This window comes from Strongylocentrotus purpuratus, unplaced genomic scaffold, assembly GCF_000002235.5.
Source record: "Strongylocentrotus purpuratus isolate Spur 01 unplaced genomic scaffold, Spur_5.0 spur5_scaffold_17, whole genome shotgun sequence".
NCBI lineage: Eukaryota > Metazoa > Echinodermata > Echinoidea > Camarodonta > Strongylocentrotidae > Strongylocentrotus > Strongylocentrotus purpuratus.
The window spans coordinates 25,745,961-25,763,560 of record NW_022145602.1 but is presented as its reverse complement, the minus strand read 5'-3'; the positions used below and the strand labels follow the sequence as shown (position 1 = coordinate 25,763,560).

The 17,600-nt window shown below is 38.7% G+C and overlaps 1 protein-coding gene across 1 annotated transcript in view; it reads left to right on the top strand.

The window, feature by feature from the left end:
* The window catches only part of LOC115924960 (glutamine-dependent NAD(+) synthetase-like), a 44,248-nt gene that overhangs the window by 8,474 nt on the left and 18,174 nt on the right, over positions 1-17,600 (top strand). Inside the window, exons 5-11 of the mRNA XM_030987971.1 lie at positions 7,318-7,459; positions 8,291-8,379; positions 9,181-9,298; positions 10,058-10,189; positions 13,233-13,307; positions 14,048-14,221; positions 16,299-16,401. Of these exons, the coding sequence (XP_030843831.1) occupies positions 7,318-7,459; positions 8,291-8,379; positions 9,181-9,298; positions 10,058-10,189; positions 13,233-13,307; positions 14,048-14,221; positions 16,299-16,401 (833 nt within the window). The remainder of the gene's footprint in view (positions 1-7,317; positions 7,460-8,290; positions 8,380-9,180; positions 9,299-10,057; positions 10,190-13,232; positions 13,308-14,047; positions 14,222-16,298; positions 16,402-17,600) is intronic.

Sequence of the window (17,600 nt, the reverse complement as noted above, 5' to 3'; positions counted from 1 at the left end):
GGGCAGAAGTGTGCTTGCAGAGCTATGGGAGACAGTGTACGCCAAAGGGTCTGTCATACATATGCAATCTGGTCATGCATTTTCCCCTTCTCTTCGTGCTCAAATTCTTACTTCAGCTGCCCTCATTGGCCTGTTGATGGGTAAACCTGGCATCTTAGACAGCATAGATAAGGACCATTTAGCAAATATGTATGGTGCACTCCTCAACCAGGACACGAAGGTGACTGATGTACCTGAGAAGGAGTGTGTCAAACAGTTAAAGTCAGATCATTTCACAACTCATTGCCGGGCAGCAGGACAAAGTAGGATAGGATAACTTTGGTTGCAGTATATCCGACAATTATGTGTCTCTTCTGCAATGTTTCATTCCGGCTGAAAGGACAGGGGACTGAAAGCTCCATCTCAGCTGTGTGAGGGAAATGATACAACATTTCCATGCTGCAGGCTGGACATCTTCCCTATGTCAAATCTGCCAGGTTATATTTACAACAGATGGAAGCTCTAGAGCAAACCATGCCAGGAAATGAATATACACAAGTCGCAGAAAAGTGATAATTCACCATCCGCCATGTGGATTCATTCTGGGGTGGAAACTCCTCTGATCAGACCATTGAAAAGTTCCTGATGCGGCAGCTGAAAACATCTAGAGAAATGACTCGTGGACGTGGAATCACAGACAGTACATTGGCTAAGTGGGTTAATGCTCTTCCTCGCTGTGTTCATACCTGTGATGAACTGGAACAGTTCACCGGAGTACACACTGGTACATCAGAGCAGCATAAAGACATACAGCAAAGTACCAGGTCAAGAGACAATAAAGATAGATGTATCTTTGTTTGATGGTTGCAGGCACATCATCATTTGCTGGATTTGATACTAATTGCCTGGTCTCCTTGTCAACTGGCATCGTCTCTGGCTCATCTGTTAATTGTCATTAACCTGTACGAATCGGCCTAGTAGCGGCATCCGAAACAAATGCATGGAAGGAAGTTTACAGATATCAAGCTACGTACATCGTAAGGACAAGGTAAAGACCATTGGTGCCAAGAGTAAGAGAGAGAAAATCAGGGGACAAAGCACATATTAAAAAGTCAACCCAACACTACTGTTCAACAGAAACACATGTTTCCTGAATAACAACACTGAGATGGATTAGTTCTTTGCACACAGGCACTTTTCCTTTCAGAGGTGGGGTGATGCGAAAGCCAACAAAGAGTTCTCTAGGTCTCCTGCTGAATTCGTTCACCAAGCAATCCAACCTGCCAGAAATGGTCTCTTTGTTTAAGATGGTGGTCGCTTGCTGCAATCAGTTGTTTGGCCACAACTGTCAACCTATGCAGGAGGCGAGTTGACTCAGTCGGTAACGCGTCCGTCTGTCGAACCAAAGATCCCGGGTTCGACTCCCACCCAGGCGGATGACTGAAGCCTGCATTGTGTATTAAGGTGCCCCTTCCCTTGTTCATAGGCGCAGGTTATGTCATTAGAAATTGCCTGATGTGTCTTTATGCTGTGACAGGGTGTAATACGGTTTCGGCAATATGGTCCACAAGAAAATTGACTATGACTTGCTTGATACATTCGCAGTGGAAGCACCATGACGAGGTTAAAAAAAGAGCTGGGGAAGCCTTTATGCGGCCAGCAGTTTTGAATATCTTGATGACTACCGTCACACTGCATACAAACGGGCAATTGGTCGCAGTTCTCTGAGTTCATCCTTTCAGTTAGAAAGTCTATCTCCAACTAGTGCTGCAGCAAAGCAACATCCATACCGCACCTATCTACAGTCATTATGTATAAAATGCTTTAGCGACCTTGGTACTAATGTGTCTCCATTTTCAATTCCATCTAATGTTGAATACTCTTCATGATTGCACACTGTCAGTCTGATATTAGGGACTTTTAGATTTGCACGTCAACAGCTTTGACTGCAACGTGTGACGTCATTTTAAGGCACTGCGCATGCGTTACGTCGTCTCAGTCGATGATCGAGAATGCGTCAACCTTGATTTTTCCTAAATCTAGTACATATTGATATTTATATAGCGCCTTTACATGCTCAAGGTACTAGCTATGCCGCGTGCGCGGTAGACAAAGGAACATCCCTTCCCTGCTATTATGTAAAAAATGTGTAGAACAGGTGTCACATGCATAATCACCTGTTCTACACATTTTTACATAATAGCAGTGAAGGGATGTTCTTTTGTTGAGGGTAGAATGAGGAACTGGATATTTTGTCCTCTTTCTTTGTCTGTGATTTTCATAGTGTTACTTCCTGCATGCATGTATATCATTGAGTGCAATCTAAAAGATTTCTAATTGTAGTCAACAGGGGCAGTTAAGTACGTTGACACGCATGATCAGTCGGCGTTCGTCGTGTTCTCGTCCACTCAATCTAAAAGTCCCTATTGTTGAGGATGGTGGAAGCAGCCATATGTGTATGTGGGTGGGTGTGGGTGGGTGTGTGTGTGTATACTTTATGCATAAGAAGTATTTAGTTATTGAAAGGTTTTTTGTACTGATATGTATTACAATGGTGCTTTTCTAGTATAGACATTTGATTGCATTCATAAAATATCTACTTTAATACAATGAGATAAAATTTGAAATGGTGGCCATTAGGGGTGCCAATTTAGATTTCGGGAAGGGCTCAAGTGGTTTTACTGCTACTTGTGTGTTTTAAATTGTGTTAATAAGTATTTGGTTGAGTTCCTTATGCTGAAAAACATATATTTAGACAATTAAATTTGGTATTTGGGTTATCTAGTTGCACAGTTATAAGAAATACAGGAAATGGCGGCAATTTTGGGCGCCATTTTGGATTTCGGGATGGGCTAAAGTGGTTTAAAGCTACTTGTGTGTTTCAAAATTTATCAACATGTATTTTAATGAGTTCCTTATGCTAGAAAACATATATTTAGACATTTAAATTTTGTATTTGGGTTATCTAGTTGCAAAGCTATAAGAAATTCAGGAAATGGCGGCCATTTTGGACGCCATCTTGGATTGCGGAAAACGCTCAAGGAGGGTTCATGAGGACTTTTAGTATGTTATTCTAGACATATTCCTGGACCTATCCTGAAAAAATCAGCTTGTTATGGAAAATGTCCATGTTAAAACTAATACTCTTGGCCTAACAGCGGATAAGCTCCCAATATAATGAAAATTGTGCACTTTTTGAGAAAAGCATGAAACTTCTAGCATAGTTAGTTTAGACCATAAGATTTATTTTCAGATGTGGAGGGAAGTCAGATTTGACCTCTGATGACCCTGAGAGGTCAAATCCAAAATGGCCGCTATTCCTCATGGTCTAATGTACAAACACACTTAACTTTTGAACCAAATAGTCCAGAAAAACATTTGAGGTGTCATTTCCAACTAACTTGGGGATGCCAATTCATTACGTAATACTTTTGAGATCGCTTGAACTTAGGGTTTTGCATTTAGGTCAAGGTCATGGTCAAAATTGACTAAAAAATAGCAAGTTTTGAATGGTTACAAAAAGTTTTCCCATTTATTTGTCATTTGTTTTCTCCTATGTTCTCAAATTTCTTTAGGAATTTAAGCACCTTAATCCCTTTCAGTGAGTTTATGTCACATTTTGATTTGACCTCTGATGACCCTGAGAGGTCAAATAAAAAATGGCCGCCAGTCCGCCGCATGGTCTAATAATTGTACAAACACGCTTAACTCATGAACCAAATAGTCCAGAAAAGCGTTTAAGGTGTCATTTTCAACTAACCTGGGGATGCCAATTTATTTTGGTAATAATTTTGAGATCGCCAGAACTCGAGGCTTTGCATTTAGGTCAAGGTCAAGGTCAAAATTGATTAAAACATAGCAAGTTTTGAATGTTTACAAAAAGTTTTCCCATTTTTTTGTCCCCTTATGTTCTCAAATTTCTTTAGGAGTGGTTCCCCTGCATAGTCTCCATCGTAATCAGTTAGTTTATTTCACTAATTATAGCACCAAACCATTATTTGTCTTGTAACTGACCATTTGCATATAGCATGGTCAGTGGGCAGCTACTGCAGCGCTCAAAATACACGGGGGCGGTGGGCGATTCGCCCCCGTGAGCTACATAATCGCCCCCATCAGGTTGCTCACGGGGGCGATTGCAAAATTAAAAATCGCCCCGGTGGAATTATAAAATAAAGATTATCTTTTCTTTTATAACTTTAACACAATATTGAGTTTCAATTTTCAAACCTTAAACCAATGAAATGGAACTAAGATTAGCGTGCAAGATTTCTCGTTCCATGAGTAGGCCTATTATTACCGATTCAGCTCGCAGTGCAGTGCCGCCGTCAGCAGTGGTTATAGGCCTACTGCGCCTTTAGTAGCGGTGCGTGTGCACGCTGCCGCGCCATGTCTGCTGGAGCTGGAGGCGATCGCGCAAGGGCAGAAACATGGTCATGGCCTGGAGAAGTTTTTCGTTGTCAGCAAATAATGAACCTCGACCAGTAAATCAATAGGGACTTTTAGATTTGCACGATGAGAACGTGGACTGCAACGTGTGACCTCCTTTTAAGGCACGGTCAGTGCTTAAAAGGACGTCACATAATGTGACTGCCAGTGCCTTAAAAGGACGTAACACGTCCACGTCCACGTCCACGTCCACGTCCACGTCCACGCAAATCTAAAAATCCCTTTTGAGGAGAAGAGGAAGACCAAAATGTCGTGGAATGATATGGTAACATGGGCAGATCTACGGGGGGGGGGGGGGGGGGGGGGGGGGGGGGGGGGGGGTTTTTAACCCCCTCCTCCCACCCCCGGCCCCCTTGTGCTGCCAAGTGAAAATGTGATATTAAAGCGGGGGGGGGGGGGGGGGGGGGGGGGAGGGGGATGCTGGAGAGGAGGACTACTAATCTATTTAATTTTTTTCAGGGGGCGGGGGGAAGTGAAGCGCCGTTTTAGCATGACTTTCTTTTTAACTCTTACTTTCACCTATCTCAGATAATCCTAAGTTTTTGGTTGCTGCTTTATATGTAGTTGATAATGGATGATTAAAATAAAGAGAGAGAGAGAACGACCATCATTTTGCAATGGTTCAGGGTTCGTGTAATGTACATTTGAAACCATTTCTTAGCGTCTCAACCCTAAAAAAATAGCAAAACTATTTTTGAGGAAAAGCATTATACTGAATTAAATAAAGAATAATAGCTTTATATTGGATCATACTAATACTGATACGGGCTAAAGACAATGTGGTATTTGTATAGAGGTATTCCAAAATGACATTCTGATAATCAACATTTGTTCTGGTATCATAATGTACATACGCATAATACAACTGATCTTTATGATTTCTTAACGTGACATAGCTTCTTCTCCCTCTGCAAACAAAACAGAAAACAAGGTTATTTAATAAAAGGACCATGCGACAAATAATCATTGTGATTCAAATTGATGCAAGGATTTTTTTGAATAAGCAATGCTTTTCACCAGAATCTTCTTTGTAAAAACGACTTTTACAAATCTCAGCCATGCAATTCTGCCACTGTGCTGTAAGATCACTTTGAGATTAGGAGAAGTGTATTATGTAATGGGTATTTCAAATTGAATGGAACGTCTCAACTCAGTGAGCATGGCTGAGATTTGTAAAAGTTGTTTTTACAAAGAAGATTCGATTGAATAGCAGTGCTTATTCAAACAAATATTCGCATCAATTTGAATCACAATCATTATTTGTCGCTTAATCCCTTTTAATGACCTTGTTTTCTTTTTCGTTTGCAAGGGGAGAAGAAGATATGTCACGTTAAAGACATCATAAAGATCAGTGTTGTATGCGTATATATTATATACACAGACCAGTAACAGCTATGTAGCTTGTAAATTTGTAAGAGGGAAAATGCTGATTGAAATGATAATGAAAAAATAGCAAATAATTGAGGAGTATCATAGGTACCAATTCAATGGATATTTGTATAAAAAAGGGCCCCCGTCAGTAATAAAAGAGCCCCCGTGAGCCTTCTCACGGGGGCTCTTTGTTCTGGCGATCTCTTAGTATTACGTAATGAATTGGCATCCCCAAGTTAGTTGGAAATGACACCTTAAACGTTTTTCTAGATTATTTGGTTCAAGTTCACGTTTATACATTAGATCATGCGGACTGGCTGCCATTTTGGATTTGACCTGTCAGGGTCATCAGAGGTCACATCAAACTGTGAAATAAACTAACTGAAAAGGATTAAGGTGGAGGACTCGGCAGGTGAACCATTCCTAAATAAATTTGAGAACAAATGACAAATAAATGAGATTTAACCTTTTGTAACTATTCAAAACTTGCTATTTTTAGTCAATTTTGACCTTGACCTTGACCTAAATGCAAAACCCTGAGTTCAGGTGATCTCAAAAGTATTACCAAATGAATTGGCATCCCCAAGTTAGTTGGAAATGACACCTTAAACGTTTTTCTGGTGTATTTGGTTCAAAAGTTAAGTGTGTTTGTACATTAGACCATGCGGACAAGCGGCCATTTTGGATTTGACCTCTCAGGGTCATCAGAGGTCAAATCTGACTTCCCTCCACATCTGAAAATAAATCTTATGGTGAAAGCAAACTATGCTAGAAGTTTCATGCTTTTCTCAAAAAGTGCACAATTTTCTTGCTAAGCCCCTGCACTATATATATATCTGTGAATTGAATGAGAAATATCGTCTGTTAACTTTAGCATGTAGTAATTCCACTATGTTTAAAGACAAATTAAAAGTAGCGAAAGATTGTTTCAGCATATGAATCGCCGTAACCAATGCGTGGATATTGACACAGAATCCAAATGACGGAAAATCAGTAAAAGAAGACCAAGAAATGGTCTCAAAAGTATAAGACCGAATACAGTATCAAGTACCCGTGTATTCGGAAGTCTGAAAGGTATTCATCATGCATTTTGTACAATTTGTATGTTACCTTATAAAAAAGTGGGAATTATTTAACTAAATACACATGTAAAATGCTGCAAAATAAGGCTCTGATTGCACCAGAGGGTCTGGCGCTATGCGCTCAAGATGTGCGCTATGCCACATTATTTGGTGTTGGTTACAAATCCTCCCTACAGTGTATTTCTGTTTTCCAAAAGTTGGCATCTCTGGTTTGACCAGGAGAGATTAGACCTCCCTGCACGGTCACTGACAGGTGGTTATCTCATCAAACCAGCTCTCAATTAACATAAGAAAAAGGTTATCATGGGGGACCAATGGGTACCGCTTTGGCATTGTTTGCTGTATAGAGGGCGCAAGTAGCTGTAAGTAGTGCAGTGGGGCTTTAATGGCTGGATGTCAGCGAGTTCTCCACTTAATACAAATCCTTTCATTTTTAAAGGAAAATTATCTTGATCAAGCCCAAGACTGACATGGCTAATAATGGCAACTACAGAGAGCTGAGATGGTTTACTGGTTGGGCTAAGCTAAGGACTGTGGAGCAGCACTTCTTACCAAGGATGATCTCAGATATCACAGACCAGGTACGGACTAGTGTGATCATCATTCAACATTTTGTGGTTTGATTCAATAGCCTCTGTTTTAGAGCCCTAAATTTGATATACCAGGGGGGTGTTTCACAAAGACTAATATCGACTTTAAGTTGGACTTAACTATGGCAGGCCATTCATGCCACTGTTTGCTCTCATCGTTTACTGGCATTGGTCTCTCAAGGGACGTACAAATCATGGTCACAAATCTACAGAATTTATATTTGTTGATAATTCATTATTGAAGGAATAAATATTATATAAAGATCATAATGGTGAGAACAACCAGTGGCATGAAAGGCCTGCCATAGTTAAGTCCAACTTAAAGTCGATCTTAGTCTTTGTAAAACACCCCCCCCCCCCCCCCCCGGGCCCTGTTGAAAACTATGAAAATTATGATTATCTTGTTTTGTCTGTTTTTTTTTTTTTTTCCCTCTTTGAAATGTCAAAGTTGGGGGTGCGGCCTATGCGGCGGTGCGGCCTTATCGCCGGCAAATACGGTAAAACATATCAAGTCTTCACTGGCAACTCATTTTTTCCAAACTTCATTTGCTTGATTTGATGGCAATGTCCATATTGTATTTGTACCATACATGGATATTTCTATAGTGCATTTTTCTCTAAAATTCTTGTTTGCTGATTTTATTGTAAGTATTACACTTATAAGATCGTATCCTTCATGTATTCTGTATTTAATATACATGTACCACATGACTTTGTTCATTTATTATTTCCAGTGCATTTGGCATTTTGCTAATTAAAATGGAACAACGCTTTATAAATTCTCATTTGATCTCCGTCTTCCGCTTGTTTTGTATGCATTAGATAACGGTTCCCATAGGAGATGCTGTGATAGCAACACGTGATACATGTATTGGGACTGAGGTGTGTGAGGGGTTATGGACTGCAAACAGGTAAGACGATGTGAAGAAGACAATCTTGTTTACAACCGGTCTGCTTTTTTAAAATTTAAATGTTTAATTTATCTATTTTTAATTTTTTTTATTTATTTTTTATTTTTAAAAATTATTTATTATTTTTTTTAAATTCATTTATTAATTAATTAATTAATTAATTAATTAATTAATTAATTAATTTGTTTATTTATTTATTTATTTATTTATTTATTTATTTATTTATTTATTTTATTTTATTTTATTTACCCTATTTAAAAAAAAATTATTATTTGGGGGGGGGGCAATAATAATAGTAAGAAAAATATGAACAACCACTACTACTTCTCGTCATTTTCTTCTTCTTCCTCCTCCTTGTACTACTTTTCACTATGAACATGACGGACAAAGAAAACGAACAAAATATACAGTTCCTCAGGTAGACAAAGAAACATCCCTTCACTGCTATTATGTAAAAAATGTGTAGAACAGGTGTCGCATGCATATTCACCTGTTCTGCACATTTTTACATAATAGCAGTGAAGGGATGTTCCTTTGTGTACCTGAGGAACTGTATATTTTGTCCGCTTTCTTTGTCAGTCATATTCATAGTGTTACCCACCTCCACCACCACCACTCCCACTCCTACTACTTCACTGCTACTACTACTAATTACTACTACCGCTGCTACTACTACTACTACTTCTACTAATACTACCACTAATACTGCTTCTACTACTACTACTACTGCTATTACTCAAAATGCTGATGATATAGATGATAATGACCTGATTTATTGTTTTCCTTCTCCCACCCACCTAGCCCTCATATAGCGATGAGTCTGGATGGTGTAGAGATCGTTACTAACGGCAGCGGCAGCTTACATCACCTCAGGAAAGGGCATCGCCTTGTCGATCTCATTAAGAATGCTACCTTGAAGGTGAGAGATAACACATTCACATTTTTTGTGAAATATTCAGAGGTTGTGAAATACATATTGATTTTTGTAATTTAAACAATTATTGATTACACAATGGGGGTTCCAGAGCTGCCAACCACTTTGTTTTTCTGGGAATTATTCCGTTTTTTTTCTCCAAACTACGGTAGTACGTTTTTTCTTCATAAAATCCTTTTTCCCCCTTTTTTTTTGTTGCACATCAACCAAATACCCTAAAATGTTGATCATTGCTTCAATAGAAAACTTCAGTAGAGATTTATGAAAAGTACTAATTTGCAAAAAAGAAAAAAAAAGTAAAGAGAAAGGCGTAAATACATGTATTCTCAAAAAGAATGAAACGCTGATAATACCAACAAAAAAACAAAGGAAACCACCTACTTGTAAATTAAGTATAGGTCCTAACATGAAAATAACAGCATGAGGTATGGATATTTCTGCATTGGAAGTGTGTCGCACGTGGTTGTGACAATTCCTTTTTTTTTCTTGAAGTTCCTTTTTTTCGCCATCATGGTTCCTTCTTTTGGTTACACAAGGTTGGCATCTCTGGGGTTCTATGATCCCTGTTTTATCCACTTTTCTTAGTATGTTTTTTCTTTTCTTAACAATATGGTTGCATCTGCAGTTATACCAAGCTGCAAAGGTATTACAGAAATGGAATTTAGTACAAATCTACCTTCTATCGTTATCGCCTTTAAAACCTTCCAATTATCATTTAATTACTATCTATTTTCCTCTTGACAGTGTGGTGGTATCTACATGTATTCCAACCTGCGGGGCTGTGACGGAGAAAGAGTCTACTACTACGGGGGTTCTATGATAGCTGTAAACGGAGACGTGGTCGTCAGGGGGGAGGAGTTTGCACTCGCTGATGTTGTATGTTGACCTTTTTAATGTATGCATGCAAGGGCACTCATGCATATTCATGTTTATTTCCCTGTTGTGGGCGTGTCTCCCATACTACACTTTAAAAGCATTGTTTAACAATGTTAAATCTGAGATGCATGGCCCTATGTGTTATCAGTGTCTGTGATATGGTGTAATGTTGAAGCCCTAACAAAATCTTGAAGTGCCTCAAAAAAGTAAAAATCTTTGAGTGACCGGCTTTACCATACCGTATTTGCCTGCATAACGGCCGCAGTATTTTTGGAAGAGAAAATATCAAAAATTCGGGGTGCGGCCTATGCGGCGAAAGAGTAAAAAAAATTTATAAAAGTAAGTCAAAACCAACACGAATTTGCACATATGGGACTAGATCTACGAACGGTACAATAACTATACATTTCCACACATCTTACCAACAATTTTATCTTGCATTGTTGACATGAAGACGAAAATAAACTTCCAAAAACAACATCTGCCGATAGATCTTGATCTAAGTTCGTGCCAATGCATTGCAAAAGTAAAAGAAGGGCCCATTTAACGGAGCTGCCGCGAAGCATCTAGCACGCGAAGTCGCTATTTTGAATCCATTTCAATACACAAGAGAGAGGCGCAATGTATACATCACAGAAAACTCCATATGCTATCATTAGTGCGGCATGGCGGAGTGGTCTAAGGCGCTGATTTTAGTCACATCAACATTTGAACGCAAGAGATCAAATCCCGACTTCGACAAAAATATTTTTTCCCTTTTTTTTTGTCTTTATTTTCGAGCGGTCTTAGGCAGTGATTTTAGTCACATCAACATTTGTACGCAAGAGATCAAATCCCGACTTCGACTATTTTTTTTTATTTTTTTTTTTTTTAAATGTCGAAATCGGGGGTGCGGCCTATACGGCGCTGTGGCCTTATCGCCGGCAAATACAGTACTCATTTTCCCCAGTAGACTGTAGTATTATAAAAACTGTTGGGAAAACGAAAAATGAAATGTTGATTTCCAATCATAAATATCTTGATAATCAGACAGGCCAATCGGTTTGTAAAAGTCATGGGAATTCTGACTGACCTAAAAGTTTATAATTGTGATTGCAGCATGAGCTAAATCCAGGATTTTGTTTCAGAATCTGAGGCAATGTTACAGAGTCACTTAAAAAAAAAAACCCACGTTGTAAGGAGACCAGACCACACCAAAATAAGGGGCAAAGGCGAAACGATCATGAATATGCATGAGCGCCCTCCCTGTTGTGGGCGTGTCTTCCATACTACAGTTTAAACAAACCCACGTCGAAAGGAGACACGACACCACCAAAATTAGGGGCCAAGGCGAAATGTTCATGAATATGCATGAGCGGCCTTTCTGTTGTGGGCGTTTATCGAATTAAAAAAAAAAAAAATCCAATCATAAAATTCTTGATAATCAGACCCTATGGGATTCCTGACTGACCTAAAGGTTTATAATTACGATTTCAGCATGAGCTGACTCCAGGAATCTGAGGCAATGTTACCGAGTCACTTTAAAACAAACCCAGGCTGTAAGGAGGAGACACGACCACACCAGAATTCATGTTTGTCATGCAGGCCAAGGCGAGACAAACATGAATATGCATGAGCACATGTTGTTGGCTTGTCTTCTATACTACATTTGACCTATCTATTATTGAATAGGAGATACTCAAGATTTCTCTAAAACTAGAAATGTTGGCGTTCATGAAATGTCTTGCAAAAAGTCATGAAGTCTCAATTCAAAGAAATTATTTAAAATTAGTGAAAATGTAATGTTATGAACATTTCTGGTTTTGCAGTAACTCTTATGTTTATGTAAATTTGCATAAGCTGGTAGCCTTAAACATTAAGCATTGAGACATTAGGGAATGAATATTTATTATGTTCAACAAAATGTTAAAGTGAGTTACTGCTTAGGAAGTGTGTCAACATAAATTAAACTTCTATTTGAGCTATGAAGTTATATAATGTATATATAATGATGATAAATAATGATCTGTAATACACCAGATTACAGATCCATTAGTGCGCATGCACAGACATGGGCGCCATTTTAATTCGGCGAGTAGACAAAGCCAATGACCTAGAGGTCAGTGGTATTTATGCGTAAATTAAGATTGCGCCCATGCAAATGATGATGTGCGCGGACAACACAGTGCGCAGGCAGTGATGTCATCATAATTTGCATGGGCGCAATCTTAATTTACGCTTAAACTCGCGTAATTAAAATGGCGCCCCTAACCGTAAACTGGTGAATTCTTGTTGAGTATATTGCACACAAGATTTTGTCTCAAAACTCTCTTTCTCTAAAAAAAGACCCCCCCCCAAAAAAAAAAAAAACACCAAAAAACAACAACAACAAAATAGCCACCCACCCCAGAAGATTCAATAGATGTGAGGCAACCAGAAAATGAAAAAAAAACAGTTTACAGTAATTATAATTATAGTGTAAAAGAGGTTTCAAAATGCCCTTAAATTGTTCTAATGTTAATGCTTCTTATTTAAAGTCTGTGCATGCTAGAATGCACAAACTTCTCAGAACTAAGAGATTTCTAGTTGAGGAACAAAGATTTCATGTAAATTGGTATAATAATAATGATAAATTGTTTCTTTTATTGTGCTATATCCAATTTAGAACTGATCAAAGCGCTTTACAAAACAAATAAATCAATGAATTAAAACTCATCAATAATATGATAGAAAATTTAATGCAGTTGATTACAATGTATTAAATAGGTGTGTTTTGAGATGCTTCTTAAATAATTCAACTGACATACTACAGTGTAATTCACAATTTAACCTATTCCATGTAACCTGACCACTGTAATGGAAATTTAGCTCACCTATCTTCAATTTTATTCTAGGCACGTGGAGAGCCCGTTGTGTCTGTAGTTGAGCGAAGATTATATGTGGAGTGATGGGAAGATTGTATCAAGGAAGACAAATAATCGAGGGGTATGCCTAAATGAGCTCTTCTGGCTACTTAGGGATGTACACATGTAGGTCTGAACAAATGTTATTATTTTACATACAGGAAGTGACGACGGCGACCCTTGACCTCGAAGATGTAAGGTCGTACAGAGCGCAGGCATCCAGTTCGTCCATGGCCGTGAGTCTATTTGATTGAATTGTTGCAAGCACAGTCGAACCACCTGTATAGAAAGACCACCTGTCTATAAACACCACACTTTTTGGTTTCCCTTGAAGGTGGTTTCTCATGGAAACATATACTAAAGTAACCTGAGAATTGCACTGCCTTTAGATTCTTATTGCACTTTAAGGATTGCGAGATGGGTTACGAGTGGCTATAATGGGTATAATACCATTGATCTACTAGATGTACTGTACATGTGTTTCAAAATGAAAGTGCTGTGTAACATTTAGAAAAACTTTCCCATGCAGTAATTTAATGACAACAACACTTTCTTTGGTGCTTATATATCTTAAGATGGATCCGGGCTAACTCGGACCAGGGGACAACTCGCCCAGCTGCAAAAATTATCATTTTTTGTCATTTTACCCTAACCCTAACTCTAACCCTCACCCTCACCCTAACCCTAAACCAAACTTACTCCTAACCCTAAACATGCAAAAGCTGACAGTTTTTGCAGTTGGGCAGAGTTGTCCCCTGGTATGAGTTAGCCCAACTCCCGTTAGATACATGTCAAAAGAAACATACTGTATTCTTGTATTGTTGTTAGGCAATCACTTATTTAATATAACAAAAAAATTATGCAGTTAATTTATCATCTTTGATAATATTAAAATGATTATTTATTCTAGTATTAATCATCATTCTTGTTATTTACTTTGAAAAGTTGTGATGATGTTTTTATTCTACAAATGCAGGCTACACGGTCGGAGGCTTTCCCTCGTATTCAAGTCGACTTTTCGATCTCCAACGACCGAGACGCTGAAGCGACTCCTCCAGTCCGGGACACTCTCAAGATGTATACAGCGGAAGAGGAGATAGCCTTGTCTCCAGCCTGCTGGTTATGGGATTACCTTAGAAGAAGTAGGCAGGTGAGGCCATTCATTGTATGACTTTGTCTGTGACTGAGATTGAAGATTTGTAGTTTTTTAGTTTTTTATTTATTTATTTCGGTTTAAAAAGACATCTAAATATACATGATTCAAAGGTCCAAGGACCAAAACTGATCATGTTTACAAATTATACCATACAGTTATAAATACAGTAAATATACAACAGTGAGCCAAACGGACAGGTATGACAAGTACAAGATGGTAATAAAGATGACAAAAATAATACATTTCCATCAATACAATACCAAAATAAACTAAGAGAAAGTAGTGGTCAAGATCGTCAAATTACTAAAATAATATATGGTAATATTAGCAGATAAACAGACAATAATAATGTTGAGTTACCAAACAATCAAAGAAAATAGGGGGCAAATATATTTTGAATAGATGTACCCTCCTGTCACCTGCGGAAGAGGTGATTAGATCATTGGTACACCTTTGCTGTTCTGTGGTCATAAAAACATGAACCGGGCAAAACTTTTCATTGCACCATGTCAAAATAATTCCTCTGAAATGTGACAATGTGACAATGTGACAAGGAGGCGAGTTGGCTCAGTCGGTAAAGCCTCTGCCTGTCGAACCCCGGTGGAGTGGTCCACCTGCACACCCTAATCAGGCCGAGTATATACGGCATCTGCAAGAATCTTCAGTATTGAATGAGGCAGATTATCTTGAAGAAGAAGAAGACGAAGGTAACCCCTTGATTGTCAAGGTGTGATGTCATTCCACGAAGTTGGGGCAATTTTTGTGGCATATCAGAAGTGAGAAACTATGTCTCCTTTCAACTGTAACAATGTTTGCTCAAATTGAGTTTTGCATCAAAAGTATAGACGACTATCTTCAGAAGTACTCAAGCCTCATGGTGAATCAATATTCTGGACCCAAAGTTTATGTAACGTTATATGAAATATGTTGTCCATGTAACGCTGGTAAAAAGAGAAATGTTTATAAAGCAAAGATTTTGATGAAAATCAACTGAAACAGGAATGATTCTGGCAGGGCACTACTATGTATATTCATTGCATAAAAGTCTTCAACAGATTATTTCATCTTCCATGTGTAGTAGAAGATCTCATACTATGTTACATGGAAATCATCATTTTTTTTGCCCTAACTTTATGGAATGGCCGCACATGTACTTTTCATAACAAAAGACCATCCCCCCTGAAAAAAAAATCTTTAAAGTAGAAATATAGTGATAATAATATAGCGCTTAATACATCGCGATGTCTCTTAGAAGCACTTTACAGATATATTATTATCCTGGTCATTGGATTCAGGTTTTTCTCCGCATCATGTATGCACATTTTTATTCCCTGGGTGCATTCCAGTCAGGCACCGTTTTACGAATGCTCACAATGCTGAACAAACTACATTAAAGGTAAAGACCAGTATTGGAAATGCCCCAATTTCAAAAAATGAAATGGAAGCTCTCATTACCAATCATGTGAAAGAATATGTTTTGACTAATACATGATGATACAAAATTTGCCGGGAAACCGCCTACTAATTCATATATTTGGTAAATTTGTTTCTCTCATGGTCTGTGAGAGATATAGGGTAGTCCCATATACCTCTTTCTGTGTATAGTGCTTGTAACTTTACAAAGCATGGGCCAAATTTCTTATCATTTTGATGATTCCAGAACCTTGCAGATGCTAGATGCTAGATGATCAACCTTTTCTGATTGATTCCACAACGTTTCTTTCACAATGCAATCGCATGACCATAACTGGTCTTTACCTTTAATGTTTCGCGTACTACCAGGTACCCATTTTTACACCTGGGTGGAGAGTGGCAAATGTAGATTAACCTCTCGCCAAAGAATGTTAGTGCCAGGCTGGCTGGGGATTTGAACCATATACTTTGTGATCTACAGTCCTGTGACTTATATACTACACAAACACCTCTACAATATTTCATAACACTAGACCATCCCGTAACTAATTATTTGATTTAAATTCCTTCAACTTTGGTAAACTATGTATTTCCTTTAAAAAAAAACAAGATCAAAATTTTTTTGTCTTACATTCATGTACCTTTTTTCTGTTGACAGGGCGGTTTCTTCATTCCTCTGAGTGGTGGTATAGACAGCTCATCCGTTGCTTGCATCGTTCATTCTATGTGTAGACTCGTTTGCCAGGCTGTTTTGGAAGGAGGTAAGAACAGTCAATTCCAGATTCTTTTTTGTTTTTCCCCTGATTATTATTTTTTAGGGTTGTGCGCGCCTGGTGGTTGCCCGCCCACAGAGCTCTGCACTTTACTGTAAATTTTTCTTGTTTAATCTGTTATTCAATTACTGTATCTATATCATCTGATTCTGTATGTGTCCAGGAGGCTACTAGACTATTTTGGCCATATTTCATGTGATATTTGTCATACATTTTACATCTACTGGTTTTGCATTCACCACTGCCTTACTTGTGTTGTAAGTAGCCATATTCACTTGCCTGTCATACCTTTACTCCACATGTTAGTGCACAGTCTGCACGGTTGTGCGAGTTTACACAATGAAGGTGGCTATCCTAATAGCCTTTGTATCTATTGTATGCATTGTATGTTACACTACTGATTCTTGTACTGTACTTGTGCATTATACCACTGATTCATGTAATGTAGCTGTACATCATAAGGGGAAGTACAAGTACATTGGTACTCCCATTCAGCGGTATGCTAATTCTGTTTCAAGATTCCGCATTTTACTACTGATCTCGGGAGACATCAGCCCCAACCCTGGGCCTTCCTCTCAAGGACCTAACTGTTCTGATGATTCCTTGACTATAGATCATACCTATGATAGTCAGACTCTTCATGCCCTTAATATTTGGGATGGTAGTTCCTCTGGAAAATGGCGAGAGGAGAATCACTTTGTTTGGGATCGGCTGGTGTCTCTCGGGATCAGTAGATCGTGTCGAAGGCGGAGGACACATCGGGGTAAGAGGGGTGGGCGTGATCGCTTTAAGGACCATCTTAAATTTTGTACTCTCAACTCCCGCTCTCTGCGCAATAAATCAACCATATTTCAAGACTTTGTCGTTGATCACAAATTAGATTTTGTCTGTATTTGTGAAACATGGCTATCATCCGATGATGATGCAGTCGTGGCTGACCTTTGCCCAGGCTCTTACATTTTCAAACACTGTCCACGAGTCTCTGGGCGGGGTGGTGGGGTGGCTTTTCTTTATAAAGACAGCCTCCAGGTTATTATGTCATCAGAAAACTACAACAGTTTTGAATGTATGTCTGCAACTATCTCCAGTGACTCAAGCTGTATGGACATCTCGGTAATCTACAGGCCGCCTTGTGGACATAGCTTCTCCAAATTTCTGGAAGAGTTCTCTGACTTTCTTGATGGTAG